Raw genomic sequence first — 27,620 nt, forward strand, 5'->3', positions numbered from 1 at the left:
TTACATCTTGCTTACTGGCATGATTGGCCTTGAGCCACCTTTTGAGCTGTTGTCGTTTCCTTCCTCAGTGTCTATATTGTGGCCACTTGAGGCAATCCGCCTGTGAGATGACTGACGAGTGTGTGCAAGGCAAGTTGTGTTTTCTAATTCACTCCGTGTGCTTGAAGTCAGACAGCATCTCTTAAGACCCTGGTGAAGATGAATGGTGAACAAACCATATGTGATGGGGTCTAGACAAGCGCTGAAGAGGCCAAAGATAAACAGCATATGCGTCAGTGAATGAGAGACGGTTTCCTCCATTTTTTCAGGAAATAACCAGTACCACAGGCCTAGCAGGTAGTACGGGGTCCAGCAGACAATGAATGACGTTACGATGACAATGCTCATCTTAAGAGTCCTCATCCGAGCTTTAGGGATGTTGTTGTGGGAGCGGCGTAGATGAACATCTCTCGACAGCACTGGAAGAGAAGAAAACACCATCTTTGTCACACACAGCTCCTTGGGTCTCAGACTCACTTTCCATTTTTTCTGAGCAGTTTCCAGAACAGAAGGGAAGCTATCCAATTGCCGAAAAATGAAATCCTTACAGAAATCTCCAAATGTCGAAGGTTTCTGATACCAAATCACAGCATGGGTTTTTCAATAGTGTTCCTCAAGGTCTTGGTGTCTTAATGTGATATTTGGGAGAGATTTCTGACAATTGTTTATCAATTCTCAGATGGTAAAAAAGGGTTATTTTGCCACAAAAATAACAAATTGCATAAACCCAAAAATTGCTGCAACATCATATACTTCAATCATAATGTTATAAACCCTTATACACTCTAAACTTTCAAAATCTGAATAGGCGTCTAACCAAAACACAATGTTTATTACACATTTATGACTAGAAAAACTTGACACAGTCCTGCATCTACAATTAATCTTCCAGTTCCCAGCTTTCAGATGCTGTATACCACTTCTATGTGGCATCTACTCTTGACCTGCTATCTCCCCCTAAAGATCCACAAAAATAGGTATCTAAGGGATAATATATAAATTGCACCTGCCCCCGACCCCAATTTGAAATGGTCTAGTGCTCAGACTGAAGACTTTGAAGAAAACATGAGACTTACAGTTATTGCGGCTGGATATCTCAATGAGGATTCGTGTGTAACAGAAGATCATGATGACCAAAGGCAGGAGGAAGAGGCACAGAAAGGTGAACATGTTGTAGAGGGTCTCCTGCCAGTGCTGGACAAAGCTGCCGTGGGTGGTGCACTGGGTGAAGTTCTCCGGGACTGTGATGGTCACATTGTGAAATATAAACATCTGCATGAAAAGACAAGAAGAGTTTTGCTAAATGATAAGTCTAAATCAGTCAGACAGATTGATGACAAACACCACCAAGATTGATGCTGGCACATTTGTGGCAAACAAAATTCATTATTCCACCTACTTTGGGATTGTCAGCTGTTAAAACATTCTGGTCAGAAGTAATATCCCTAATGTCAGCGTTTTTTTAATGTTAAGGTGACCTACTGTATTATGCTTTTCTGTATTTTCTGTCCTATCTATAATGTTGCAATGTCAGATGTTTATTATTAAACATGGCCAAATAATGAGGTAAATGTATTTAAAAGACAGTTTTTTTTCTACTTGGTTTTCTATAGATGGTCTTCTGCTCCACACACACGCTACTGCAGTGTTTACATCACATACACTGCTACGTTAGCTACATGCTGATGTCAGGGAAACCTGTCATCTTGGCTGCAGATGTAAATTTTCCCCCAATTTTGATCACTTTGCTGGTAGAACATTTCCACTTGTGCAGTTCTTGATTTAGCCTTTATAGGTGATTTTTGACAGTACAGTGGGCTGCTACACTCCGTTTCAGTCCACTGCTAACTACATTTTGTACATGGCTTTGTTGGATACTCAATTCTGATTGGTCAATTACAACACTGTGCAGTATGTTATTTCTGCATAGCAGACAGCTGCCGAGCATTTATAGCTGATTGTGATTGCTGCCCCAAATCCAATCAATCCGGTCTTTAATTAACACATTTAAGTGTTTCTCTGTTGTTATTTATATCACTCAAATTCTATGACTCCCTGATGTCATTATTGACCTGTAATCATTATAATTAGATTGGCACTCATCAGTTCTTTTCTGTAAAAGTGTGACTTATCTTGCCTCATTATAAGGCACTGGAGACTCTGTATGATCAGTAATTGCTGTCTTTTCATAATGATGCTGGAGTGGGCAAGGATGTCCAATTTGGTAAATAAAAGTCCTCCGTCGCAGCATCCCAGCGGGAAGCAATGTGCCACTTCAGACAAATTGAAAGCACCCAATGGCAAACTTGAGTGTGCTGTGCAGAGGCTCAGGAGGTATAGCAGTTTGTCTAAGTACAGTGTTCAGTGTCTGAACCCAGAAAATAGATGTTTGATTTGGTGATAGCTCTCACTCCCTCCGTGCTATTTGTCGTCGCATTGGCTGGACTAATGTCTTATTTTTGTTCAGCGCTAAATTGTCATAGCTAGCGTTTGCAGTACTAAAGGAAAAGACAGATTTATTACGGATTACTTTTTTTTTTTTTTTTTTAAAAAAAAGCAGACAGTTCAGAGGGCCAAAGGTTTAAAAGTCACTGTTAAACCTAATGGCTGGAAAAGATCAGCCTTTGCTTTTTATTTTCTCCAAAACTACCTACCTTTATGAATATAATAAAATATAGGGGGGTCAGGGTCCCCTCTGATACAGTCCCTAATTATTATGGATAGCCAGGCCATTCTTTGAATATCCTGCTGTAATTCTGTCCCTTGATGAATCACAAGTATAAAACAAGTCCTATCATAAAAATCTGAAGAGGGAAAAGTTTCAGTAGCTCGTGATGTTGGATGTAGTTTAAGAGTTGGATTAGGACTGTTCAATGCAAAGTACATTGACATCATTCACAGACAAGTACATTACTGGAAATCTTGAATGTGTCTTGTGTTATAAGCTGACAAAATGTCTAAATATAATACTAATAAATAGGATATTAATTGTCTGTCAAGGTGGAGAGAAGGTTAGGACCCAAACGCAGTAATACAGAGATTTATTTCAGCCAGGAATAGAACAGAAAATAAGAATCCACAACAGACAAGGGAAACAGAGAGACTAAATAGAAGAGGTAATGAGGACTAACAAGGGTCAGGTGATACAACAGGTGAAACACATTAGGGCAATAACAAGGGAGGGAAAGACCAAAGACAGGAAGTAAACTAGACAAGACGGACTTCAAAATAAAACAGGAAACAGAACTCACAATCATGACAGAACCCCCCTCAAGGGACGGACCCCAAAACAACCCAAGGAGGGCGAGAGAGTCCGCGGGGGAACAAAGTCACTGAGGCACAGGGAATCATAGAGGGTACAATTTCAATTTTATTTATAGTATCAAATCATAACATAGGTTATCTCGAGACACTTTACAGATAGAGTAGGTCTAGACCACACTATAATATACAAAGCCCCAACAATTCCAGTAATTCCCTCAAGAGCAAGCAGTGCGACAGTAGAGAGGAAAAACTCCCTCCTGGGAAGAAACCTCGGACAGACCCAGGCTCTTGGTAGGCGGTGTCTGACGGGACGGTTAGGGGTGTGATGAACAGTGGCAATAATAGTCACATTAATAATGGAACAGTGACTGGATGTAGTGGGAAGCTGCAGGGTTCAGCAGGAAGCAGCATGACATTGCAGGGCACCGCTGAGCTCAGCAGGGAGTGCAGCAGGACCACAGCGACAGCTGGAACCAGGATCTTGGTGCCAACGTTCTCCAAGGAAATAAGCTGGGGGAAAAAACATAAGGACTCCGGGGAGTAAACTCCCCAGAAGCTAGGATTAGTAACAAGCATTTCTGGGATGGGATACACACAAATAGTAAAAGTAATAGAAAGGGAGAGGAGAGAGCAGCTCAGTGTGTCAAAAGGAAGGAAGGAAGTCCCCCGGCAGTCTAGAACTATAACAGCGTAACTATAACTATCTGGGAGCGCAGTGCTCTAGTGGGACAATAGGGTATTAGGAGCTCTTCTAGATATGATGGTGCTAGACCATTTAGAGCTTTGTAGGACAAGAGAAGGATTTTAAACTCAATCCTGGATTCAACAGGAAGCCAGTGCAGAGAAGCTAATACAGGAGAAATATGATCTCTTTTCTTAGTTCTTGTGAGAACACGCGCTGCAGCATTCTGGATCAGCTGGAGAGTCTTAAGGGACTTATTTGAGCAACCTGACAGTTGGGAATTACAATAGTCCAGCCTGGACGTAACAAATGCATGGACTAGTTTTTCAGCGTCGTTTTGAGACAGGATATTCCTAATTTTGGCAATGTTACAAAGATGAAAAAAGGCTGTTCTTGAGGTTTGTTTTAGATTGGCATTAAAGGATATATCCTGATCAAAAATAACTCCTAAATTTCTGACAGAAGTGCTGGAGGCCAGGGCAATACCATCCAGAGCAGCTACGTCTTTAGATAATGAGGTTCTGAGGTGTTTAGGTTCCAGTACAATAACTTCAGTTTTGTTAGGGTTTAACATCAGAAAATTATAGGTCATCCAGGATTTTATATCTTTAATGCACGCTTGAAATTTAGCTAGCTGACTGGTTTCGTCTGGTTTGATTGACAAGTATAATTGGGTGTCATCCGCATAACAGTGAAAGTTAATGGAGTGTTTCCTAATAATATTGCCTAGAGGAAGCATATATAAAAAGGAGAATATAATTGGTCCAAGCACTGAGCTTGAGGAACCCCATGGCTAACTTTAGCGTACTTGGAGGATTTATCATTAACATTAACAAATTGAGATCGATCAGAGAAATAGGACTTAAACCAGCTTAGAGCAAATCCTTTAATGCCAACCAAGTGTTCCAATCTCTGTAACAGGATTGAATGGTCAATAGTGTCAAATGCAGCACTAAGATCTAGTAAAACAAGAATGGAGACAAATCCTTTGTCTGCAGCAGTTAAAAGGTCGTTGGTAATTTTCACCAGTGCCGTCTCTGTGCTATGATGCTTTCTAAATCCTGATTGAAAGTCATCAAATAAACTATTGCTATGTAGAAAATCACATAACTGATTAGCAACCACCTTCTCAAGGAACTTGGAGAGAAAGGGAAGGTTAGATATAGGTCTATAGTTTGACCTCAGGATCGAGGGTGGGGTTTTTCACAAGTCGTAGCACCGTCTACAAATGTATCAATTTGAGAGGGACTGATGTTAACATAGAGGTCCTCTGTTATGTTAAGGCATGACATAGAGTTGAATGCTGTTGGAATATCTTCTTTAAATTTAGCTATAGCACTGTCAGATAGGCATCTGGTGTAGAAGCTTTTATCTAATTTAATATAGTCAGGTAGTAAGAATTCGAAAGTGATTAAAGAATGATCTGTTAATACCGAATTCTGCGGAAATATTATTAAATCCTCAATTTCAATACCATATACCAGCACAAGGTCGAGGGTGTGGTTAAAACAGTGCGTCGCCTTGTGCACACTGACTGAAACCGATTTAATCCAATAATGAGTTGAAAGCAGTACTAAGGCTATCATTGTCAACGTCCACATGGATATTAAAATCACCTACAATAAGTACTTGGTCTGATTTAAGGACAAAACATGATAAAAACTCTGAGAATTCAGATACAAATTCAGATAAAAATTCAGAATACGGACCTGGAGCCCTGTAAATAACAAATATAATTGGCTGTAATGTTTTCCATTTTGGATGTTGAAGATTAAGAACAAGACTTTCAAAAGGAGTTATAATTTAATTTAGGTTTAGGAGTAATTAACAGGCTTGCATCAAAGATGGCTGCAACTCCCCCTCCTCGGCCTGAGCCTCTAGGAATTTGAGTATTAATATGACTAGGAGGAGTGGCTTCATTTAGACTAACATAGTCTTCATGGCCCAGCCAGGTTTCTGTAAGACAAAATAAATCAATGTTATTATCTGATATCACCTCGTTTACCAAGAATGCTTTAGAAGACAGAGATCTAATATTTAATAGTCCACATCTAATTTTCCTATTTTGTTCTATCGTTGCAGTCGTTTTAATTCCAATTAGGTTGTTAAGTATAGCGCATCTTTTGTTTACCTTTGATTTAACCGATCGGAGTCGGGGAACAGACACCGTGCTTATTAGACTATGAGTCGGTGACTGCTCCAACGGAAGCACAGGGGGGTACGTAGTACTGCACCCCTGATTACTAATATCAAACTTGGGTTGTCATGGTTTATGTCTGATAAACTCGGTCAGATTTTTTGATATGAGAGCGGCTCCGTCCCAGGTGGGATGAATGCAGTCTCTCTCCATCAGACCAGGCTTTCCCCAGAACGCCCCCCAGTTATTCACATAGCCCACATCATTAGCTGGGCACCACCCCGACAACCAGCGGTGGAAGGATGACGTACGGCTGTACATTTCATCATTGGTCAGGTTTGGCGGGGGTCCAGAGAAAACTACAGAGTCCGACATTGTCTTTGCATATGCACAAAGTGACTCAACATTCAATTTAGTGATCTCCGATTTACGACCATTACCCCCTACGTGAAGTATGAGCTTACTGTATTTACGGTTCTTTTTAGCCAGCAGCTCTAGATGGGTTTCAATATCGCCCGCTCTAGCCCCGGGGACACATGACCATGGGTACTGTAGCCGCTGGGGCCGCCGGCTTCACATAGCGCAGTATGGAGCTCCCAATAACCAGAATTGGCTTCTCAGCGGGTGTATCACTGAGGCCTGGGGGGGGAAACAGGGGGCCACTAGGGACAGGGAACAGAGCGAGGCCTCTGCAACAGGTGATAGAGAGACCTTGACATCAGGGGACAGAGGCCTCCGAAACAGGGGGCCGCAGCGAAGGCAGACGCCTTCTGGCGGCCGTCGACGAAGGAGATATCCCTCTGGCAGCCGGCGGCGAAGGCGATATCCCTCTAGAGACCGGCGGCGGAGGCAGAACCCTTCTGGGGGCCGGACAGGCGAAGGAACAGCCGGGCTGGAGACAGGCGACGAGTCAGCCGGGCTGGAGACAGGCAACAAGGTTACAGGATCAGGAGTCGGCCAATCCGCCGACAAGGTAATTGGAGTAGAGGCCGGACAGACAGCCGACAAAACCCGGGGGGGCAGGTGTCGGCCGATCCACCGACAAAGTCTCTGGGGCGCCGGACACCGGCAAAGTCTCTGGGATGTCAGGCGACGTAGACTCTGGGAGCTCAGTCGTAAGTGGTGGTTCTGAGCAGCTGCACGTCAGCGGCGATTCTGGGCGACTGCATGTCAGCGGCGATTCCGGTACACAGGTTAGCTCAGGCTCAGGTACACGGGTTAGCTCAGGCTCAGGTACACGGGTTAGCTCAGGCTCAGGTACACGGGTCAGCTCAGGCTCAGGTACACGGGTCAGCTCAGGCTCAGGTACACGGGTCAGCTCAGGCTCGGGTACACACGTTAGCTCAAAAGACTGCTTGAGCACTGGAAAGCTGAATTCCCGCTCCACAGCCTGCCAGCTTACCTCCATGAGGTGCCTAGCAAAGGTGGGATGCAGGGAGTGATAAAAAGAGATCATGAACTCCCCATCAGAGTCCAATGGGTGGATCAACAGAATAAACTCCATACCTGCTGGGTCCATATGTGGTCGGATTCTTCTGTCACAGTGGAGAGAAGGTTAGGACCCAAATGCAGTAATACAGAGATTTATTTCAGGCAGGAATACGCAGGAATACACAGGACAGAACATCACAACAACCACTCGAACAGAAAATAAGAATCCAACAACAGACAAGGGAAACAGAGAGACTAAATAAAAGAGGTAACCAGGACTAACAAGGGACAGGTGATACAACAGGTGAAACACATTAGGGCGATAACAAGGGAGGGAAAGACCAAAGACAGGAAGTAAAGTAGACAAGACAAGGGAGACAAGACGGACTTCAAAATAAAACAGGAAACAGAACTCACAATCATGACATTGGCTTTATAGATATATTGTGAATGTGTTTGTATCAAACTGTGGCACTGGCTAAATGTGCAGAGCTTTTAAATACAGACACATTCAGCTATTATCACACTTAATAGGTCCCTAACAGCTGAATATGTCCTTTTTTATTATGTCCATTTTTAAAATTAATGGTTTGATATGTCCAATAGACTGAAGAATGTGCTAATGTCAGAATACAGTTCTGCACTTATTATTCAAGTTGTGTGTGTCTGATAAAAACAAATATTCATCTTGCAGAAAAAAACGAGTTTTTGAGACATCTGGGGCCTATCTCACAAAAGCAGAATTTAGAAATCCAGGATAACCAATAAAGCGAGGCCTGAACCACTGTATTCACTGTGGCTTATGTACACCCCAGATCCAGTAATTGCAATTTGTGTGGACAAATCAACCAACCCACAAGGTTGGTTTCCAAGGTTGGTTTCCTCTAAAATGATTAAATTAATTTGATGCCTAATTGTGTCTCCCAGGACAAAGTATTCATTACATTACATCTACGCTTCTCAGGAAAACACAAAAAAGGAAAAAACAATACATTGAATCTGTGACCACCACAAATAGGCCACAAACTGAAACATTATGAGCAAAAGACAACATGCTATATGTACAAATATGTTTTATGTATGCATGTTCTCCAAATTGTATATCACATTGATGATTGATATGACAGGATGTCAGATCAGTTGTATGATTGAGACATAATATTTAAACTGAGCGCAGTGGATTCTGTAAATCTCAAGGGAGACTGAAAACCTTAAGGCTAAAACACAAGTTGATATTGAGAATACATAGCGGCCTCTGAGCTGAGAAAATTAAAATACCAGCAATTTTGCTCCTGGCTATTTCTTTTTATCAATACATTGGGGCCGTTAGTTTGAGGCCTTCAGATATCAAAGTGAAGATAAATGCACTGTGAATGCTGAGCTGTCATCAGCTAAACCCACTGTCAGTCAGGAACAGCACATGGACTCCCCTGTTTTTCCTCCAACATACTTTATATATCAGTAAAGCCTATATGGATCTTTGCATGAACACAATATAGTTTCAGGACAAACCTCATTGTATGGAGATTCAAAGAAAGTCAGTAATCTTCCCAGTCCAAAGGAAAGTGTGTCAAAATAAAATAAAATACATTCATCTGCTTCTGGCAATCAAACCTGTGATTATGACAGACATGCCTGTCTAAGGATATGGTTTTGAAAGCTGTTAACCTGCTGAGTGTTTGTTGCAACTCACAGAACGTTTTCATTATAGTGAAGAAGAAAAATACCAAACGAATCTGGAGAAATGTGTATAAAATTTCCATTTGATAGAGCGATGGAGCCAAATGAACATGGAGTTTTTGGTCTAAATATTGAATTCAGGTATCATATACTGTAGCTTCAATGAAATGTTGGAACACGGTACAGAATATACAGTATATGATGGTGTCAGACAGTGTGGAATAAGATGATTTTTACATAAAGGGAAAATTAACAGGAGGTTAAAGAATATGTTGTTTTTTTAAAAAGATGTTCGCATTAAGTTACCTATGTGCCATACATGTATGACGCATGTAGCAAGAGTTAGGGTTGACCCCAACATAATGGATGTTAATGCTGCTGCAGTTTGTTTCAGAGCTACAGTAGATCTCACATGCTACAGCAGAGTCAGGAGGGCTTTTCTGCTTACTGCCTTAATAGTGATTTATTATACGAGTGTTTAGCCTACAGTGATTTATTATAATGACAGTCCATAAATGAGAGACATAGACACAGATATGTGAATATACAAATATCATGTATTTTGACCTAAAATATGATTAAATAAATACTTTGGCATTGCTGGATTCCACAATAATATAAAAAATATTGCACAATATGTTCTAAAAATGTTAATATGAAGAATTTAAAGATCTTACATAAAAACTGACAGCATACAGATGGTCATAAGTCAAAGCTGACTGTCAAACATCACTGATGTATTTAACACGGATTATTAGCTCAAATCACATTAGCAGCTGTCATCCAGGACTCATTACGTTTCCAAACACTATCAGTATGCTGATACTATCATGTGTTATATACAGTAGCCTCCAGTTATAAATGTATGCAAAGCAAATGGACATCAGTGCCTGTAGTGTGAAACAATGAGCCCTAATTCACAATTAGGGTCCATGTTTAATCCTAAATTAGTGAGACAAAACTTAAGAAATCACACTGAAATTTTAACAAGTCGTCTGTATTAAATCCACACAGGACACTAAGAAATACATGAGCATTGAGGAAAACATCAATGTGCTCTGGTTGTAGGAACGAGGCTGAAGCCTGAGTGCTGTATACGGCAGACGAGTGCCAATGTGATACCAATTGTCCATGAAAGTACATTTCATCAAGTTAAAGTTAAACATTGCTCCGTCTCTTCTTCTCTTGCGGAAATAGGCACCTACTAACTTGTGACCTAAAGTATGTCCTCTTAACTGTCATTAACCATCTGCCTGCAGTGGTGAACCCTGTCTTCACTTGGACGAGGAAAGAAGCTCATGCAGAAATGAATCTTACAATAAGACCCTTCTGTTACTGTTTAGGTCAGAGTTTCATAAAGAAACTTTACATGTAAATGAGTCACAGCAGGAACAAGCCCGAGGGTTCATACGCCCAGAACCGTTCATTATTCAGGAGTTAAATCTTGAAACCCCCAGGCACGGCTTGCTAGAGGTTCCTACTGAGAACAGAGGGGTTCTTCTTCTTTAAGATTCTACATTCATTTTGCCTTTTTTAAAATCTGTTCATAAGGCAACATCTACTGTAGACCTATTTCACATGTTAATGTATTTATCTTCTGGTAGAGCTGTAATAGGACCAATGTATTAATTAAAACCAGCTAATTCATGCTGAATTAATAGATTATTCACACTATCTAGATATACGTACATGTCTTAGTCTTCAACAGAGTACATCCTGAGCTCTTCAACAATGTTACACATAAGTGTTGGACTATGTTTTCTTTGACCTTCTCACGGTCCTCCTCAGCGGATTGAGGACCGTGAGATGTAGTTAAAAGCTCTGGAAAATGCCAGTAAGTGGACCTTGAGTTAAGTTTTTTTTTTTGTCAAGCAACTTTTTCTAAGAAAGAGTGAGCAAAAAAAAAGTCTTTCAAAGCCCTTCCAGATGGTTTTCTCCACAAAAGTAAAGTTATTTGCTATACTGTCGATGTTAATTGAGTTACCACCAGAGTAGTCCAGTCTCAAATACCACTTGAGCATCACACACTTACATAAGAAATATCCCTTTTAACATACATTTAGAACAGATAAAAGTGTGATTCATTTGCAATTAATTGCAAATCATGATTAACATTTTTTAATCGATTGACAGGCCTAATGTGTATATATACCAGTGACAACTCCAAGCTCGGAGTAGAAATAGCTTATATCCAATACAGGTACTTTGTGGTAATGTTCGTTTTTTATCCTTTTTTTAGGATTACAGCCTTATAGAATTTGTAAAAAGAGATTTGATCCTTTGACCAGCTACTGTAGAGACAATGACAGGTAGCCTATGTGGTGAGATAATCAGTATATCTAATATTCAGTCCAGCAGCCTTTGTATTAGGCTACACACTGTGGTAATACAGATGATTAAATGTCAGCTGTACAACCCAGAGATCTATTCCAGACGTCTTGGTATTTTCCATCACCATTTCATGTTTCTGCTCTGTTCTTCATTACAGCCCTGAAATAATGGATAACTGAAAGGGGTTGCGTTGCTGAGGGCTTGTTGCTACTAGTTACCAGTAAGAAATAAGCAATGGACCAGAAAGTTCAGTTTTAAGAGACTGCACAGTGTTTATATGAGGGAAGGTTTAACAACTCTTCTGTGAGAAATAGTGTTCTCCTCAGTCTCAAAACTTGCAAGGTGATGTAGTTACAGATTCTTGGGCTGTTTTACCAGATGATTTTGCACTCTGCTGCAAAACAGAGCCAGTTTTTGCTGAGATATATCCTGCTTTTCATGCCTCCTCACAGAAGATAGCCATGGCTGGAGCCATTATGTTTTTGTGTTTTTCCGTCCGTCTGTCACATTCTCGTAAACACACTGGCCCTCATTTATGAAACGTGCGTACGATCTAAAACAGGCGTACGACGGGCGTACGCCGATTCCTACGCAAAGCTCGGCATTTATCAATTTGGACGTGAGCGTAGGCTGCGATCAAATCTCACGTCTGGTCTGATCTCGTGTACGCAAGTTTTCGAGTCAGTGTGGACTTGCGGTGCAGCATATAATCAGTTTAACAGGAGAAGGAGAAGTCATCAGTTGATCCCTTATCAGCAATGTCAGATCTGGCTCTTTTAGAAGACCTCTATGCGCCGGTCTGCAACATTGTTTTAGCCTGTGGGGTTCTGCACAACATCGCACAGGAAAACACGGTGCCATAAATGTAGCGATGGAGCCAGATGACCCGATGCCCAGAGAGCAGTGTCCAGAACAGCCCCAACTGAGGGCTATATGAAGGAGACAGGATATTATTCCTCACTTTTAAAAGGTAGCCTATAGTGTTATGTTTGACAATGATATTCAATACAGGAAACATGACGATGCACAACATTTTTATTTATTCTTCAGGTTTTTGTTTCTCTTTCAAGTGAATGATTTATTTCTGCCATTGACCGAGTTATTTTGGCTCGTTTTTCCAGCCCCTCTGCTGTCAAGAGACAGGGTCCAGCACGGGGGGGGCGGAGGACACACGCTCTCCCTCAGCTGTTGCCTCGTTCCGACGAACACGAGTAAAATAAAAGACACTGCATAAACTCCACTACCGTGTGTTTATTTAATTATAGGTACACCTACATGTAGGCCTAATAGATTGCAATAGAAGCCTGTATATTACTATTAGGACTATAGAAAATGTGTCAAGGATGTATAAATTAAATAGGCTAAACTTCAGATGGAGTCCGATTTACTACGGCAACACTGTTGACCGCATCAGTGATCTCTTTCCATTCCGCATTCTTTCTACAGCCTTTAATACCAGTTTTCATGCTGCCAAATAGTACACACGTTCGTGCAAATGAACCTGAGGTATCAGGGTTTCAATCTCCACCTCTGAAAAGTGCCGCTTCTCAGCCGGATTACGTCTCGCCATGTCGTAAATTGTACGGGCGAGGCCTCAAAACTCAGAATATATTAGGGCGTGATATTTAAATGATGATCGTTTCCAGGGGTCCCCCCCACCGATGCGAGCCATCTGCCCTTAAACAATCCGATGGAGCGCTCCACCGTGGCACGTGTGCGTACGTGTGCACTATTGTACCGGCTCATAGAGGTCTTCTAAAAGAGCCAGATCTGCCATTGCTGATAAGTGATCAACTGATGACTTCTCCTTCTCCTGTTAAACTGATTATATGCTGCACTGCAAGGCCACGCTGACTCAGAAACTTGCGTACACGAGTTCAGACCAGACGTGAGATTTGATCGCAGGCTACGCTCACGTCCAAATTGATAAATGCCGAGCTTTGCGTAGTTTGCCTGTTTTAGGTTGTACGCACGTTTCATAAATGAGGGCCAATATCTCAGCAACTCCTGGAGGGAATTTCTTCAAATTTGGCACGAACGTCCACGTAGAGTCATGGATCAACTGATTATATTCTGGTGGTCAAAAGGTCACTGCGACCTCACAAAAGACGTTTTTTTGGCCATTACTCAAGAATTCATGCTAATTATGACATGTCACACACATGTCTAATAGTATAGATGAAGTGATGACATTTTATATCGAAAGGTCAACTTCACTCTGACATCATAATGTTCTGCAAAAACACTTTTCTTGCGATTGTTCAACGCCATAATTCATAAACAAAAGAGAAGATTGTGACCATATTTCACATTTGGTCAGATACTGAATTAACATTAATCTTGGGTGCCCACCTTATCTGTGGTGATTGTATCAATCTTCTGTGCTGCTGGGTTGAAGATTTGTGTTAAGCATCTGCGTTTTAGAATTTGTAGCTTCTTTGCAGCAACATTGATGCATTGTCTACTGTCTACTTTGGCCAAGCATGTGAGCACACACAAGTAATTTGTCTTGTTTTTTGTTTCTCTCATTGAATTAAGATACTACTAGACAAAGCAAAACAAGAGCAACAAAGCTTAAAGCTCCATGGTATAATTTTTTGAGTTGATTCTTAGCAAAAACCCCTTTGTTCTTTCACAAATAAGTGCTCATTCATGTGTAATTACTTCCACCAACTAATCAAAGTATTCTTGTAATCGTAAAATCATCCATTCAAGAATACATACAAGCGAGCGAGATTTGAAAGCCTATTGAAGATGGAGGATCATCCTGATACTTTACTAACATTAGCTTGCATTCGTTTGGGAACCTGATAGCTGATGTTAGCAATGAAATGGTACCAAAATAACGTCAAACTATTATTATATAACACTCACGGACCAAGTCGTACTTCTTGGAATAATACGGCCATCGTAGGAGTTAAAACACGATCGGAATGGGAGGGGCTAGAAAGTGATATTCAGTTGGTTGTCATATACAATTTCACTGCTAGATGGGAGAAATTCTTACACAATGTAGCTTTAACAAGGTCAAATCAGCTTTTTTTGTTTATCCCTATATCACAAATCAAATATTTACCTCAAGGGGCTTCACAATCTGTACAGCAAATGGTATCCTCTATCCTTAAGTCGCCTACACATAATTAGAGTTAAAACCACGAGGCAGGGTGCAGAGCACAGTGCAGGCACTTCGGCAAAGCATAGCGCTGGCATACCTCATCACTGCTTCTGGCTACCTCCTTTCATGGTTGCACCTTAAGCAGCAACAAGTTCAAAAGCAACTCCCAGGCTTTGATTTTCAACTATCAACTATCTGCATCAAGCTGTCAATCTGCCACAGCTCGTTGTAGTTAGGGCGAGAAGGGTGATTATTATTGTATGTAAGGGTTATTGTATTTTGTTCTCTTCTCCGCCACTGCTTCCATGCTGTCCTGTTCCAACTGGATCAGATGGCCTTCCTTAACAGCGTGTTGAGACTGCTGACCTCCAAGCCTGAATGCCACCCCAGCACACCACCACAAAAGGACAGAGCACTGGCTATGACAGGCTGATAAAAGATCTGCAGGAGCCTGTTGCACACAATGAAGCATCAGAGTCTCCTCAGGAAGAGCAGTATGCTCTGTCCCTTTCTAAATAGGGCTTCAGTGTTGTGAGTCCACTCCAGTTTTTTATTGATTTGGACCCCAAGGTACTTATATGAGTCCGCTCTCTTCACTTTCTTTCCCTGAATGACAGCCAGGACAGGGGGCCTGTCCTGTTCCTCTGGTAATCCACCACAAGCTCATTGGGTTTGCTGATATTGAGCTGCAGGTGATTGTTGTTGCAACATGAGATGAAGCTCTTTATCAGTCCTCTCTAATCCTCTGTAAAAATAGTCTTGAAGTGAAGACGGCATGTTTCTCACTTGAATGTATTCACTTGAATCAATCATGACAATATAGCGAGTGTAAGTAAGTTTGTTGCTATGAGCGACATCTTTCACATACACGTAGTCATTTGATACATTGTTCATGTAAAAAGAATAATTATAACAGCTTTAACCATATCTTAAGCATAGTTTATTTACCATAACCCCAATATTTCCCTTACCCCCCATCATACTGTAGTTGCCATATGCAGATATTGTGAGAAACAATAATTCTAATTAAAGCTGCAAGCAGCGATGGACGGGCCCTCGCACCTCTGCGCGCGTCGGGGTTACTGGCGGACTCCGCCTCTTGCCACTGTGCCATTGCACGGCACTCAGACACCGCAAATCATCACCAATGAAAAGGGAACTCCTTTCTGAGTTCAACGATACCTCATACAAGACTCTACCTTAGATGGGTCAGCATTTATGAAAGGGGGCGTGACTTAAACATAGGGGGTGGGCCAAACCATCACCAATGAAGAAGGAAGTCTCTGCTGAGTTAAATTCATTTGCCGGGAAAATAATAATTCCTTCAGTTCCAATAGGGCCTTCGCCGCTGTCGGCGTTCGGGCCCTAAAAATGTTGTCATTGAACATAAAATGGGGTTTTGCAGAAATATGAACAAGCTGTCTGGGGATAGGATTGTTGTTTTCTTGAAGCAGTCCTGTAAATGATCTGAACAAAGCCGCTTTCCGACCAGAGGGATTTTTGCAGTTCCTAGAACATAAAATTCCTAGAACTCTTTTTTTTCCTCGTGTTCCGACTGGACCAATTTGGGGATTTTGAAGTTCCTCTGGCTGCAGTTCCTGTAACTCTTTCAGCTCCTACTTCAGGGCAGGGTCTTTTTGCTGTTCCCTTCTCAGCATAGGGACCTAGGTAAACGAGGGTCAGGTTTCCGGTACAGACAGACCAACAACGGGACAATTTTAACAATTTCCGCCATCTTATTCATCACTAAATTCACTTCTGACAACGTTTTAGGCGAGAAATAATAGGCAGTATAGAAGCCCGCTTTCTAATGGTACAGTACACTTAAATTTACTTAAATTACTGCAGCTATGATGGCTATTATTGCTGTAACTCACCTGATAAAAGTGCTGCATCATAAAGGTCCATGTTCAAATCATAATTTAGCCGATAATGCAAATTTACATACATATATTATCTCAAAACCTGTTTATTTTTGAACTTCTGAAAGACCAAAAGGGAACAAAGTCCTTTTGAAGAACCTTTGCAGAATCTTCTCAGCTGAGAGAGATTTTTGTTCAGAAGTCAGTGGTTCTTGGTTTCTCCTTGCTGTGAGAGTGCAGGTGCAGGAAGAGCGTTATACAGTATCATGAAGAATCAGCCATTCACAGTGTGACACTGGAAACAATGTATAATTTTGTGACTGATTACACTGATTATCACTGAGCACTATTTGGGGAAAATAGGTTACAGGTCCCTGATCTAAACCAGAGTGGTTGTTTGTTGTTGGACTTCTGTGCTAGTCATGGATTGTTTATAACAAACACCATGTTCGAACATAGGGATGCTCATAAGTGTACTTGGTACCAGAGGCCAAGGCCAAAGGCCAATGATCGATTTTATAATCGTTTCATCTGATCTGAGGCCGTATGTTTTGGACACTCGCGTGAAGAGAGGGGCGGAGCTGTCAACTGATCACCATCTGGTGGTGAGTTGGGTCAGGGGGTGGGGGAAGACTCTGGACAGACCTGGTAAGCCCAAACGGGTAGTGCGGGTAAATTGGGAACGTCTGGAGGAGGCCCCTGTCTGACAGACTTTCAACTCACACCTCCGGCGGAGCTTTTCGTGCATCCCTGTGGAGGCTGGGGGCATTGAACCCGAGTGGACAATGTTCAAAGTTTCCATTGCTGAAGCTGCGGCGAGGAGCTGTGGTCTTAGGGTCTTAGGTGCCTCAAGGGGCGGTAACCCACGAACACCGTGGTGGACACCGGTGGTCAGGAAAGCCGTCCAACTGAAGAAGGAGTCTTTCCGGGATATATTATCCCAGAGGACTCCGGAGGCGGTTGCAGGGTACCGAAGGGCCCGAAGGGCTGCAGCCTCTGCCGTGAAAGAGGCAAAGCAGCGGGTGTGGGAGAAGTTTGTAGAAGACATGGAGAAGGTCTTTTGGTCGGCACCAAGGTGCTTCTGGAAAACCGTTCGCCACCTCAGGAGGGGGAAGCAGGGAACCATCCAAGCTGTGTACAGTAAGGATGGGACACTGTTGACCTCAACTGAGGAGGTAATAGGGCGGTGGAAGGAGCACTTTGAGGAACTCCTGAATCCGACTAATACGCCCTACACCATACGCTATGTTAGAGGCAGAGCTGGAGGATGATGGGGGATCATTGTCAATTTCCCAGGTGGAAGTCACTGATGTAGTCAAACAACTCCACAGTGGCAAAGCCCCTGGGATTGATGAGATCCGTCCAGAAATGCTCAAGGCTCTGGGTGTGGAGGGTCTCTCCTGGTTGACACGCCTCTTCAACATTGCGTGGAAGTCTGGGATGGTGCCAAAGGAGTGGCAGACCGGGGTGGTGGTTCCCCTTTTTAAAAAAGGAGGACCAGAGGGTGTGTGCCAATTACAGGGGTATCACACTTCTCAGCCTCCCTGGTAAAGTCTACTCCAAGGTGCTGGAAAGGAGGGTTCGGCAGATAGTCGAACCTCAGATTGAAGAGGAACAATGCGGATTCCGTCCTGGTCGTGGAACAACGGACCAGCTCTTCACTCTCGCAAGGATCCTGGAGGGAGCCTGGGAGTATGCCCAACCGGTCTACATGTGTTTTGTGGATCTGGAAAAGGCGTATGACCGGGTCCCCCGGGAGATACTGTGGGAGGTGCTGCGGGAGTATGGGGTGAGGGGGTCTCTTCTCAGGGCCATCCATTCTCTGTAAGACCAAAGTGAGAGCTGTGTCCGGGTTCTCGGCAGTAAGTCGGACTCGTTTCAGGTGAGGGTTGGCCTCCGCCAGGGCTGCGCTTTGTCACCAATCCTGTTTGTAACATTTATGGACAGGATATCGAGGCGTAGTTGGGGTGGGGAGGGGTTGCGGTTCGGTGAGCTGGGGATGTCATCGCTGCTCTTTGCAGATGATGTGGTCCTGATGGCATCATCGGCCTGCGACCTTCAGCACTCGCTGGATCGGTTCGCAGCCGAGTGTGAAGCGGTTGGGATGAGGATAAGCACCTCTAAATCTGAGGCCATGGTTCTCAGCAGGAAACCGATGGAGTGCCTACTCCAGGTAGGGAATGAGTCCTTACCCCAAGTGAAGGAGTTCAAGTACCTTGGGGTTTTGTTCGCGAGTGAGGGGACAATGGAGCGGGAGATTGGTCGGAGAATCGGCGCAGCGGGTGCGGTATTACATTCAATTTATCGCACCGTTGTGACGAAAAGAGAGCTGAGCCAGAAGGCAAAGCTCTCAATCTACCGGTCAGTTTTCGTTCCTACCCTCACCTATTGCCATGAAGGCTGGGTCATGACCGAAAGAACGAGATCCAGGGTACAAGTGGCCGAAATGGGTTTCCTCAGGAGGGTGGCTGGCGTCTTGGAGTAGAGCCGCTGCTCCTTCGCGTCGAAAGGAGCCAGTTGAGGTGGTTTGGGCATCTGGTAAGGATGCCCCCTGGGCGCCTCCCTAGGGAGGTGTTCCAGGCACGTCCAGCTGGGAGGAGGCCTCGGGGAAGACCCAGGACTAGGTGGAGGGATTATATTTCCAACCTGGCCTGGGAACGCCTCGGGATCCCCCAGTCGGAGCTGGTTAATGTTGCTCGGGAAAGGGAAGTTTGGGGTCCCCTGCTGGAGCTGCTCCCCCCGCGACCCGACACCGGATAAGCAGACGAAGATGGATGGATGGAGGTTACAGGTACAATGGCCCTCATTTATGAAACGTGCGTACGACCTAAAACAGGCATAGGATGGGCGTACGCCGATTCCTACTTAAAGCAAGGCATTTATCAATTTGAACGTGAGCGTAGGCTGCGATAAAATCTCACGTCTGGTATGAACTTGTGTACGTAAGCATATAATCAGTTTAACAGAAGAAGGAGAAGTCATCAGTTGATCACTTATCAGCAATGGCATATCTGGCTCTTTTATATGACCTCTATGCGCCGGTACAACAGTGCACACGTATGTGCACGGGCCACGGCGGAGCGCTCCATCGGATTGATTAAGGGCAGATGGCTCTGTCTTGCATCAGCGGGGGGAACCTACTATAGGCTACATGGCAGAAAAAGTCTGCAACATTGTTTTAGCCTGTGGGGTTCTGCACAACATCGCGCAGAAAAACAGGGTGCCATAAATGTAGTGATGGAGCCAGATGACCCGATGCCCAGAAAGCAGTATCCAGCACAGCCCCAACTGGGGGCTATATGAAGTATGAAGGAGACAGAATATTATTCCTCGCTTTTAAAAGGTATAGTGTTATGTTTGGCAATGATACTCAGGAAACATGACGATGCACAACATTATTTATTCTTCAGGTTTTAGTTTCTCTTTTAAAGTGTCGTTAATGGCCACAAGTGAACGATTTATTTCTGCCATTGACCGACATATTTCGGCTTGTTTTTCCAGCCCCTCTGCTGTCAGGAGACAGGGTCGGGGTGGTGGTCCAGTACAGGGGGGCATAGGACTCTCCCACAGCTGTTGCCTGGCTCTGACTTATGAAAAAACATGAGTAAAATAAAAGACACTGCATAAATTCCACTACTGTGTGTTTATTTAAATATAGGTACACCATGTAGGCCTAAGAGATTGCAATATAAGCCTGTATATTACTATTAGGACTATAGCATACTTATGTCAAGGATGTATAAATTAAATAAACTTCAGCTGGAGTCCGATTTACTACGGCAACACTGTTGACTGCATCAGTGATCTCTTTCCATTTTGCATTCTTTCTACAGCCTTTATTACCAGTTTTCAGGCTGCTAAATAGTACACATGTTAGTGCACATGAACCTGAGATCAGGGTTTCAATCTCCACCTCTGAAAAGTGCCGCTTCTTAGCCGGATTACGTCTTGCCATGTCGTAAATTGTAGGGGCAAGGCCTTAAAACCGAGAATATTTAGGGGTGTGATATTTAAATGACGATCGTTTCCAGCCGCTGCATTTATCAATGTATGACCATTGTTATGCTCTGATTGGTGTGATACGAACGTTTTATGAATCACACGTGAAGCCTGTCGTAAGAAGATTTCTGCGCTCATATCTGCGCTGGTTTCTATATTAGGTTGATAAATGAGGGCCAATATGAGGAGAAAGAGGACACTTGTTTTACCCTGTAAATATTTGCAGTCACCATATCTGCTGTCTCCACTGAGAAAAGGCTTTATGCGCAGCAGCAGGAAAGAAAAAATTAACTGAATAAGAATATGAATAACAACATAGTCAAAAATAAAAATACAAGTTTGTTGTTTCAAAGGCATCTTGTTTTCATTTTTGGGCAGACTTTCTTCCTATTTCCTATCTGTGAATGTGACGCCAATTGATTTGACTTGAATAGATCGGATTGAGCAAAGAACCGGTTGATTTTTTTTTTGTGCTTTAATGCACACACAGCTCTCAGTTGGACTTTACTTTTTTACCTTTCATGTCAACAATTTATGAGGCATCTCTCTCCATTTCTTATTTTATAAAAAAGGGCTCTCATTCTAAGTAATGACAACAAAACTGTCCGTGATCGGGCAAGCGCCCCCACACCTCCTCCACACAGTTGCTAGTAGTCAAGGAGGACACATCTCCTTGACTCAGTCTGCATACAGTCAAGTATGTCAAGCACTTCAGATGATTGAAAAAAAACCCAGGAACAATAAGATGCTCAAAAAAGATTGACTCATTGAGGTTACTGTAGAAAAGAGATCAAGGGTCAAAAAAACATTTTTGTATTTTGAAGGACATCGATTACACAGTATTTTTACAGACGCTCATTCAGTGAGCGATTAAGGATGACTCAGAGGGTCTTTTGTTCCAGCAGCAGTGAAATGTTAAATGAATGCTTTTAGATGTGATCTTTAGACGTAGTACCTTTCAGCTGTCACAAATAGTCTCACTTTGCCAGACATAAAAAGGGCAGAACAGCAACAGAGAGCAGCAAAGAAGCACGTGACAAAAAGGGGGATGACACTGGTAACATGAAGGAGGACATGGAGAGAATGAGAGCACACAGGGGAGGACGCAGAGCACAACAGACGGAACGGAACAGGCAGAGGACCCAGACAGCAGACAGACACAGAGAAACCTCAAACACCGATCGCTAGCGGCAACAGTGGGAGAAGGTGAAACTTCTCCCTTCCGCGTAAGTCTCCTTTAAGACCGGTGTTTGTTGTGTGTAGTGTACAAAGCTGTGGCACTTTTTAAGGATGTTTGACTGGCCTCGAGTTCTCCTTTACAGGCTATGCCCGAGGAGAGGAGCCACAAAACAACAAAGAAGCTGGTTGCCAGCGGAGATCTGTGGACATTTTAACCTCCCACTCCTGTTCTGCTGTACTATTTTAGCTTGATTTTAGTTGGTTGTGCTTTTAAATTCTTTTGAGGAATTTGTATTGTTTGTACTCACGGTTTTAAACACCACTGGTTTTAACTGCCCTCCCCCCGATATAAAGAACTTGTGCTAATCTTTTATCTTAAACTGGAATCTTTGTAGTTTTTAGAGGTCCTAGGCCTCAGCCAAAACCTAGGTGGCGTTGTCGGCCCCCGTACACAACCTTATATCCACGCGCCTTCTTACATTTTGGCGTTGTCGGCACACATACACCATTTTATCCACACGCCCTTTACACATGCTCTGGTTTATTGGCATTTCTTTAAACCAATCACAATCATCATGGTTGGCGCTAAGCTTCGCACGGAGCAGTTGCAAAATAGCCTCGGGAAGGAACTTGTTTTGGTGGAACGTGTACGTTCAAAAGTTGTTTTAGTCATGCAAAAGAACTCAGATTGGACAGATCATCTAGCTAGCTGTCTCAATTTACCATGCAGAGATCTAAGGAGCGGTTAACCGTAGTCCTCATAAATCCACCGCAGTTTAAAATCCCAACACAAAGAAAGCGGAAGGAAATGGACATCAGCAAAAAGACATGCATCCAGCGGAATTCCCTGCGGCACTGGAGAAATCCCGGAAGTGGAACGTCGAGGATATAGACTGTCTCAAATTACTTACTTGTGTTGTTTGTTGTACTGTGTATTCATAGTGTACTGTAAATATGTCCCGGTGATTTGGTGGCAAATGAGTCCCCCCATTAGGGATTAATAAATCTTAATTTCCTATTAACGGAAGACGTCAATATTTTCATCTAACTCTCGGCAAGAAAAGTGTATTTCTCAAAATCGTTGCTTCAATTAATGTCAAAGTTCTCCAAATTAACTGAGAAAATGTGCCCTCCAGGCAGACAAATCAGTGTCCGAATTACGTGGGAGCCTGAGGGAGCCGAACTCCCATAGAGTGAGGACTGACTCCCATGAAAGCACCAAAGTCAAAAATCTGAGGGGGTCTCTCATATCTGAAGGTGTCTGCCATATGTGGCATTGTAATTTAATCTTAATCAACGCTCATTATCCATCCCTGTGCGATCTCTTACCATTAAAGATGTTAAATTAAAATATAGGCTACGTAGACCTGAGCCTACCCTACGCTCATGAACGCAGCATGACTGCACTCCGGGAAAAGAAAAGGTGGAGGTGTGTGTGCGTTTATCAACAATAAATATTGTAATCCTGGTCATATTACGATGAAGCATCAGATCTGCACGAAGGATATTGAACTACTAGCGCTTTGCCTAAGGCCTTATCATCTGCCTAGGGAAATACACCAAATCAGACTGTTTGTTGTGTATATTGCGCCCTCAGCCGACACATTGGCTGCTGCTACTATGATTCAGGAACTTGTAGCTAAAGCGGAGGAAGAGGCCCCCGACGCAGCCAATTTTGTGATGGGTGACTTTAACTTATGCAGCCTAAAGGAACATTTACCTACGTATCAACAATATGTCACCTGTTCCACGCGTAATGAAGCTTGCCTAGACCATTGCTATGGAAACATCCAGGATGCCTTTTACTCTAAGGCTTTGCCTGGTTTAGGGAACTCGGACCATAATATGATTAAGCTGATGCCTTCCTATGTGTCCAAACTACGGAGTGAGAAAGCGAAAAAGGTGGAGGTTAAATGCTGGTCTGCTGCTGCGACGGAGACTCTTCAGGACTGCCTGGAGTGCACAGACTGGAACGTAGTTACTGACGGGACTGATAACGTCAATGACGCAGCGTTCGCTATTTCGGGGTATGTGCAATTCTGTGTGGATATGATCATCCCCCGAAAGACTATTAAGATGTTTCCTAATAATAAGCCCTGGGTTACTCCAGAGTTAAAGCAATTTCTTAATGAGAAAAAACGTCTGTTTAAATCAGGAGGAAGTAAAGAAGAGAAAAAGATAGTACAGAAAAAGATTAAAAGCAAGATCAATGAGTGCAAAGCAGCATACAAACATAAATTAGAAAGCTTTTTTAAAAATGATGTTAGAAGAGCCTGGCAGGGAGTTCAATCTATTACAGGTTACAAGCCCAAGAAGCACCCTATGGTAGCAGACAATGATTTTAACATGGCAAATCAATTAAATGATTTTTACTGTAGATTTGACATATATGATTTTAAAGCAGAACAGAATGAGGCCATTACAGTAGTAAGAGACATGAAAGGTGTGGATATTGACATCTCTATGGATGATGTCAAATCTCATTTTAGACGTGTAAACCCCACAAAGCTTGTGGACCTGATGGTATCAGCTGTAAGACACTAAAGGTGTGTGCTGATCAGCTGGCACAGCCCTTTCACAGGTTGTTCCAGCTGTCACTACACACTGGTGTTGTTCCTAGTTTATGGAAAAAAATCCTTAATAGTGCCGGTGCCTAAAAACAATAGACCTAAGGAACTAAATGATCTGCGCCCTGTTGCCCTTACATCCACAGTTATGAAATGTTTTGAAAAAATAATTCTAAAGGAACTTCTTCATAAGCTCTCACCTCTTTTAGACCAAAATCAATTTGCTTATCGTGCAGAGAGAGGGTGTTGAGGATGCGCTGCTATTGTTGATTAACAGCATTCATGAGCACCTTGAGCATGCTAAGAGCCTGGTAAAGATTGTGTTCATTGACTTTAGCAGCGCTTTTAATACAATCCAACCCCACCTGCTGGTGGAAAAATTGGTGCATTTGGGAGTAAATCCCCAATTGATTACTTGGATCTATAACTTCTTGACGGATCGCAGTCAGCAAGTCAGATTTAATTCACGATATCATCTTTAAAAACTATAAATACAGGGGCACCACAAGGGTGCGTTCTGTCGCCTATTTTATATACATTGTACACTAATAATTGTCAGGCCTCCTCTTCAGCCTACACTTATTTTAAATATGCTGACGATACCGCATTGGTTGGTTTTTAAAATCTGACATTTCTTCTGTGAATGAATTCCAGAGGGAACTACAGGGTTTCACTCAGTGGTGCTCTGACAATTTTCTTGAAATAAATGTGAAGAAAACAAAAGAGATGGTCATAGATTTTAGTAAAAACAGAATTATAGTCCCCCTTCTAAGATCAATGGTGAACTTGTAGAGAGAGTTTCAACCTACAAATATTTGGGAGTTGAAATTGACTCTAAATTAATTTTTAATGACTGTGCATTGAATAAAACTAAGAAAATGCACCAGCGGATGTTTTTCCTTAGGAAACTAAACACTTTCAGACTAGACAGACACATCCTTGTAATGTTTTATAAAAGTATTCTCCAGAGTGTTCTGTCTTTTGGCCTTATCTGCGTGTTTGGTAACATGCATGTTAAGGACCAAAAGAGACTGCAGCGTATGATCAGGATGGCCGGTGGGGTCATAGGACTTGATCAGGTGTCAGCAACTCAGCTGTACAATGAACTTATCCTAAAAAAGACCGACCAGGTCCTTAATGACCCCACTCACCCTCTTCATCATAAATTCGTGAGAAGCAATAGGTCAACTGGTAGAATTTTACAACAGAGAATTAAAACGGAAAGGTACAATAAATCATTTGTGCCTACAGCGATCAGACTGTATAATGACCATGCACATCGCAAGTACTTTGATCCTGCACTGGCACTTTAACTGGATGGTAGATCCAATTTTCCTTTTTTGACAACTACTCCTAGTTATTTTTGTATATTTTTAGTAGTATATTATAGTATTGTTTATTCTTTGTACTGTGATTGTTGACTTCTGTTTTTGTCATTCCCATTGTACTGTTACTTTTTTGTTGTATACATGTTTATTGGTCTGTCTGTGGTGTCTATATGTTTAGAGAATATGTCGTGACAAGAGTGCAAAATGAATGACCACATGAATTTCCCCTTGTGGGATAATAAAGTTTACCTTGACCTTGACCTTGACCTTGACTTCACCACCACACCACCACTAGGCTACGTGAGCAAACCGCATATGATCGATTTCACAGCACTTGCAAGTCCGAAGAAGTGATCTTGCTTTTGTCATTAGTTTTGTTTTCAATAACTTTGTAAATAGTGGCAGTAAGCCAACAGCTACGTGCAAGGTGTAACGTCGGACTTCATCAGGCATCTCAAAACGCACCCAGGCAGGTCAGTCACTCACACGCTAATGTGAAAGAGACGTTATTTAGCATAATATATCGTCACAGGTAACAAGCTAACCACCGCTATTCCCAGAAAGAATAGAGTACATGACCTTTGTGTGCCTAAATAATCACAAAATATAATCACTGAGTTTGACTAGTTGTCAGATTTAACTTATTTCAGTGTGGTCCAGTCACACTATATGTTGAGGAAATAAGGTGATCTTCCACTTGATGAGGTACTTGATAAACATTTCTGCTATTTGCAAACCTCCTGAAAGCCTGTCTTGTCAATGATCCCCTGTAATCATGCTACACCTGATTAGAAATCCAATTTGATTCATGTGAGTCGTTGCCTCCTTTGTGTTCAGCAGTTTAAACCAAGTAATGTTGTTCAGCAACCAGTGACCTGGAGCTTGTGCTTGTACTGTATGTGCTGGAGCAAATCATAACCTAATGTTGAGTAATGTGAAGCTTCCCACAACTTGTAATTTTAATTAACAATAAAACTTAATTTAATGAGCGCAACAGGTGTTTTGCTGAATATCGAATAGCAAAGTGTACCTATTTAGATGTTGTATTATGTCTTTCACAAACATTATTGCAAGCAGCCCTGCAGATTAAGTGAGCCAACTGCATTTTTCAGGCTACATAAGATTTGTTTTTGGGCCTTGATTACCTGGATGTTTTTCATCAGGTCTCCTGCAGACTTAACCAATTCTTTAATTAACCTTCACCTCCCTTTCTCAGCAAAACTCAAGATGGATTCACTAGAGGAAATCACACTGGCAGTGTTTATATAGCCTTTTTGAAGCCAGTATGTGATGGGAGAGGTGGACAACCAGCAGCTGTCACTTGACAAGAACCCTCATATGAGTGTATAGAGGGGATTGACAGAGCAAACAGAATGTGTTTTCTCCTACCTGAGGGAGCGAGAGGATTACACTCATTGTCCAGGCCACAGTCAACATGATTTTGCTTTTCCTTTTGGCCTCACGGATGCCCAGAGGATTGAGAATTGCAGACTGCCTATCCAGGCTAATGACCACAGTTACAAAAGCGCAGGAGTACATCGCCACCAGTTTCATGAACATCAGCAGTCTGCAGGCGACATCTCCCGCCTGCCACTGTACCGTTATGTTCCACACTGCGTCCACGGGCATCACGATGAAAGTCACCAGCAGGTCCGCCACAGTCAGGTTCATTATGAGGATCCTGACGTGCGACTTGCGCTTGCCGCCGTTGCCGGCAGCCCACAGCACAACCAAGTTGCACACAGCTGACACAGCGCACAGAGTGAAGGTGATGATGACTCTGACTTTGGCCGCGGTGGAGAAAGTGGGCAGCTGGAGCGCGTCTCCATTAGTACTGTAATTGCATGCTGAGGTGGGTCCCTGGCAGCTGCCATTCATTGTTTGATCCGTCAGCTGGTGGAACATAATGGACAGCGGAGTCTGACTGACGGGACGCACAAACAGGCAATTATCCCGGCTATCGTAGACGCGGTCTTACTTCCCCATCTGCATCTCCAACTAGAACT

At 42.8% G+C, this 27,620-nt stretch overlaps 2 protein-coding genes across 2 annotated transcripts; both read right to left on the bottom strand.

The window, feature by feature from the left end:
• On the bottom strand, positions 1-27,519 carry gnrhr4 (gonadotropin releasing hormone receptor 4). Its single transcript, XM_028585702.1, has 3 exons — positions 27,004-27,519; positions 1,116-1,311; positions 1-458 (listed from the first exon to the last, which is right to left on the bottom strand). The coding sequence occupies exons 1-3, from the start codon at positions 27,517-27,519 to the stop codon at positions 1-3; spliced, it is 1,170 nt and encodes a 389-aa protein (XP_028441503.1).
• LOC114560373 (protein PELPK1-like) lies at positions 6,554-7,854 on the bottom strand. Its single transcript, XM_028585703.1, has 2 exons — positions 7,629-7,854; positions 6,554-7,537 (listed from the first exon to the last, which is right to left on the bottom strand). Exon 2 carries the CDS (start codon positions 7,528-7,530, stop codon positions 7,069-7,071), a length of 462 nt encoding a protein of 153 aa, XP_028441504.1. The 5' UTR covers positions 7,531-7,537; positions 7,629-7,854; the 3' UTR covers positions 6,554-7,068.
• Positions 27,520-27,620: the final 101 nt, after the last annotated feature.

Source organism: Perca flavescens, chromosome 8, assembly GCF_004354835.1.
Source record: "Perca flavescens isolate YP-PL-M2 chromosome 8, PFLA_1.0, whole genome shotgun sequence".
Lineage (NCBI taxonomy): Eukaryota > Metazoa > Chordata > Actinopteri > Perciformes > Percidae > Perca > Perca flavescens.

What these genes read in the sequence shown, in the direction of transcription:
- LOC114560373 (XM_028585703.1), bottom strand. Translation starts at nt 7,530, where the DNA reads ATGGAGGTAAGCTGGCAGGCTGTGGAGCGGGAATTCAGCTTTCCAGTG.
- gnrhr4 (XM_028585702.1), bottom strand. Translation starts at nt 27,519, where the DNA reads ATGTTCCACCAGCTGACGGATCAAACAATGAATGGCAGCTGCCAGGGA. An exon ending in TAATCCTCTCGCTCCCTCAG is followed by an intron (nt 1,312 to 27,003) that starts GTAGGAGAAAAC and finishes CTTTTCATGCAG; the next exon opens with ATGTTTATATTTCACAATGT. An exon ending in GATATCCAGCCGCAATAACT is followed by an intron (nt 459 to 1,115) that starts GTAAGTCTCATG and finishes CTTCTCTTCCAG; the next exon opens with TGCTGTCGAGAGATGTTCAT.